This window comes from Macaca nemestrina (assembly GCF_043159975.1).
Source record: "Macaca nemestrina isolate mMacNem1 chromosome 4 unlocalized genomic scaffold, mMacNem.hap1 SUPER_4_unloc_8, whole genome shotgun sequence".
NCBI classification, from domain to species: Eukaryota; Metazoa; Chordata; class Mammalia; order Primates; family Cercopithecidae; genus Macaca; species Macaca nemestrina.
Window position 1 is genome coordinate 270,371 of NW_027257562.1, and position 3,758 is coordinate 274,128.

At 56.5% G+C, this 3,758-nt stretch overlaps 1 protein-coding gene across 1 annotated transcript; it reads left to right on the plus strand.

Annotated features, from left to right (window-relative positions):
- Positions 1-550: 550 nt before the first annotated feature.
- On the plus strand, positions 551-3,545 carry LOC139361075 (protein FAM90A5-like). The gene is made up of 4 exons (XM_071089541.1): positions 551-673; positions 1,161-1,360; positions 1,820-1,928; positions 2,583-3,545. The coding sequence occupies exons 1-4, from the start codon at positions 551-553 to the stop codon at positions 3,543-3,545; spliced, it is 1,395 nt and encodes a 464-aa protein (XP_070945642.1).
- The last annotated feature ends 213 nt before the right edge of the window (positions 3,546-3,758 follow it).

Here is a 3,758-nt window from a genome sequence, read left to right on the forward strand (position 1 = left end):
TGAATTTGTGTTTGGAAGTTGCCTAGTGAAACGGCAAGAGTAGCGATTTGAGTTATGATAGGAAGCATCCCCCATCCCTGACTTCAAGCAGACCTGCCAAGGGGTGACATCGGCCATGCCCTGTAGCTTCGATGCTTTTGTCCCTCAGGGGAGAGAGAATCATTGTGTCTTCTACTGGAGTGAATGGTGAGAGACCTAAGTCCAGTCTCCAGAATCAGTTGTTTGGTTGGGATTGAAATCTCAACTCCAACTCCACATACCTAGGCCGTGGGCCGTGTGGCAGGCCAGGTTTACTCTTGGACCAGGTAGTCACGGCAGAGGAACACACAATATCTGAGGATGCACACACCACATTGTGATCCACAGATTTGACCGACGGGTGGTGAGGTCTCCTCATGACCACACCGTCATGGAATTAGCTGGGGGTTTCTTGTGGGTGTGTGAATATCCAATGTGCCTAACCATCGCTTTTCGTGTGTTTGTGTGTGATTCAGGTGACCTAACCATCAACCCCGGAAAAAGGCGGCCATAAAACGCCCAGGAGACGAAGATGATGGCACGTCGTGACCCCAAAAGTGGGGCAAACAGACTCGTGAGAGCCCAGACCCTCCAGAAGCAGCAGAGGGCGCCAGTTGGGCCAAGGGCTCCCACACTCAATGAAGAGGATCCCAGGGTACGTCTAGCCCTGGAATCTTTTGGGTATCGAGGGGGGAGGAGCGGGCGAGTGTCACACGGTCCTCAGAGACTGGGTTGGATTCCAAAGAGTTCTGCCAGCACCATCCGGGTTGCTTTTCCCATCCAAGGTGGGCCTGGCTTGGGACCTCCTCCCCGGCCCGACAGGTCCCTGGAGAGACTCTTGGGAGCAACCTCCCTTTCCACTCAGAATCCTGTGTAGCCAGGTTGAGCTGTGTTGTGGACATCGGGTTCACGATCGTCCCTGCTAGAACGCTGAGTCCTTCCTTTGAGAGTTCCTCCGTCACATGGGCTTTGGGAGGGAACATCGTAACCGAACCCTCCCTCCACTTAAGGGCCCCCATGCCGGTGTCCCCTCTTTGGAATCCTCATTCAGTTCTGAATTCACAGTCCGTCTCAATGTTGACATTGGATCACTGCCTGTGGCTTCAGCTCATTCACTGACGTGACTTCCTTTCCACCCACAGATCAAGTGCAAAAACTGCGGGGCCTTTGGGCACACGGCCAGAAGTACCAGGTGCCCCATGAAGTGCTGGAACGGAGCCCTGGTTCCCCAGACCTTTGGGAGAAAGGAAGGGAAGGAAAACCTGAAACCATGGAAGCCCCAGGTTCGAGGGAACCCGGGACCCTTGAACAAGGAAAAGGGAGAGAAGGAAGAGAGACCGAGGTGAGCAGTGGGAGGGGTTTTCACCATCCTTAGGGTACTGCCACCTAAGGACACGGTGTCTCTGCACCTGCACACCGTGTGCCTTTCCGTCTCTGGGACAGGGAAGGAACGCTGCAGAGAAACAGACCAGAGCTCCGTGTCCTCCCGGGTTCCCCACCCAGGAGCTCCTTTGGCTCTGGGAGATTCAGGGACGGGGGAGAGGCGGGGGCGCTTCGTGCAGGTTCCCCATGACAGGGGGAAAAGCAACGGAATCCAAACGACAGTCCTTACTTGGGAAGCCTAGAGGGCCACCGGCATGATGGGAAGGTTGGCACATGAGGGAAGGTGCAGAGGCGGAAAGGGCACAAAAGTTCCATTTGTGTATCACAAAACACAGAACGGGACTGGGCCCCAGACAGGGTTCTCCCTGTCTCCTGGGGAGAACCGGGGGGCAGGGCCTGAACTTTTTCTCTTCTGCAGGCAACAAGACCCGCAGAGGAAGGCTCTCCTCCAGATCTTTTCCGGGACACCTCGGGAGAAGCAGCCGCCAAATCGAAAAGAATCCCTGGAATCTTGTGATTATCTGAGGGTGAGTGTCACCCTGGGCCCCTGGTCTTTTTCTCCTCTAGGTCACCCTGGTTGATTTCCTTTCAGGTTCCCGTGTGTGAGGGGATCGGGGAAACCCTCTTCCCTGCCTTCTTGGGGTCAGGGACTCCACGATCCTTCCAGGTCCATTTGATTCCAGGTGAAGGCATCTGAAGGTGCCGTATTTGCTGTTGCTTTCTTTCTGTGCAATGACGGCAAGCCTGCCAACAACATCTTCCTAGCGGCGTGAGGAAATTAGTCCCTCAGGGGCCCCAAACATGGAGGAGGCTCACCCCAGGAACATGCATGTTTTCAGAAAAGACGTCCTGGGGACCCTTGAGCCACCAACCTGCCTTCAGAAGGGCGTTAGTCCGTCCCACTTCATGGAAGGCTGAGTGGAGGCGCTTTGATCCAGTGAATGCCCAAGACACAGTCTTTAGAAAAATGGTATTCTTAGATCATAGCTGGAGAGTGCATTTTTCATGGGTCTTGTCCCGATCAGCACTCACGTTGAGGATCTGTTCCTACTTCCAAGGACCGCCTCTCCGTACCGTATTAAGAATTTCCTGCTGTGTGCACCTTGTCTTTGGATGTGGTTGATTTCCATGTTGGCTCCATGCCGAGGAACTTCTAACGTGTGTGGTTTCCTTTCTTTCAGGTTGCAAGCAGGCCAATGCCGGTGCACACAACCAATAAGAGGCCACGCGTGGACCCTGCCCTCACTGATGGCTCAGCTACCAAAATGTCTGACACGGTATCCATCTTGGCTTCACTGTCTCCCCTCAGAAAAGCCAGTCTGAGCTCCTTGTCAAGTCTCCGACCAAAGGCACGACAGACAGGGGCTGTGGCCGACGTCCCTCAGCCGGGAGTCAGGCAGCAGGGCCCAGAGCCTCTCGTCGTGGTGAAGCCGACACACAGCAGGCCTCAGGGTGGCCGCCGAGAAGTTCCCCAGGCTGCCTCCAAGCCCCACGGCCTGATCCGGGTCATCAGCCCCCAGGCACAAGACAAACTTCCTGCGGTGACCTCACAGCCCTGCCCACCAGCCGACACACACAGCCTGGGCCTCGGCTCCAATCTCAGTTTCAGGCCAGGAGCCAAGAGACCTGCCCAGGCTCCGACTCAGGCTTGCCTGAACTTCCCCAAGAAACCGAGAATGAGTCCCTTCCAGATGCCCGAAAATGCCATCCAGGGAGGTGAGCTGGGGACCCCGGAGACTCTCCAACCTCCGCCAGCTGCAACCAAACTCAGACCAAGTCCGTCGCCCCAGATGAGCAGGGGGACACCCGCCCAGGTGCCCAGCAGTGACCGGCAGCCTCTGCACAACAGACATTGCCTGCCTACTGCCCAGGCCTGCACCATGTCCCATCACCCAGCGGCCAGCCACGATGGGGCCCAGCCTCTCAGAATGCTCTTCCGGAGACTGGAAAACGGATGGTGGAGCTCCAGCCTCCTGACAGCTCCCTCGTTTCCCTCTCCTGAGAAGCCGGGAGCCTTCCTCGCTCACAGCCCTCGTGTCTCAGAGAAGTCTGAGGCTCCCTGTGTTCCTGTCCCCCTGAGTGTCCTCTATGAGGACCTTCAGGTTTCCTCCTCCTCCTCAGACAGCGATTCTGACCTGGAGTGAGACTGCAGGTGGCCGGGGCTCCATTGCATCCAGCTCCTGTGACTTGGAGGGGTCTGTGGGACTGAGGAGCACAGAGCAGAGAGCAGACTGTGTATGGTGACTCCCAAGCTCCCCAGCTGTGGTGCTTCTGTGGATGTTGGAGCCCAGGCCAGGCAGGGACCAAATGCAGAGACTCTGCCTCATCGAATTCTGGTGAGGGACATCGTAGTTTGC

Coding starts and splice junctions, on each gene's coding strand:
- LOC139361075 (XM_071089541.1), top strand. CDS start 551: ATGATGGCACGTCGTGACCCCAAAAGTGGGGCAAACAGACTCGTGAGA. Junction 674..1,160: donor TCAATGAAGAGGATCCCAGG/GTACGTCTAGCC, acceptor TTCCACCCACAG/ATCAAGTGCAAAAACTGCGG. Junction 1,361..1,819: donor GAGAAGGAAGAGAGACCGAG/GTGAGCAGTGGG, acceptor TCTCTTCTGCAG/GCAACAAGACCCGCAGAGGA.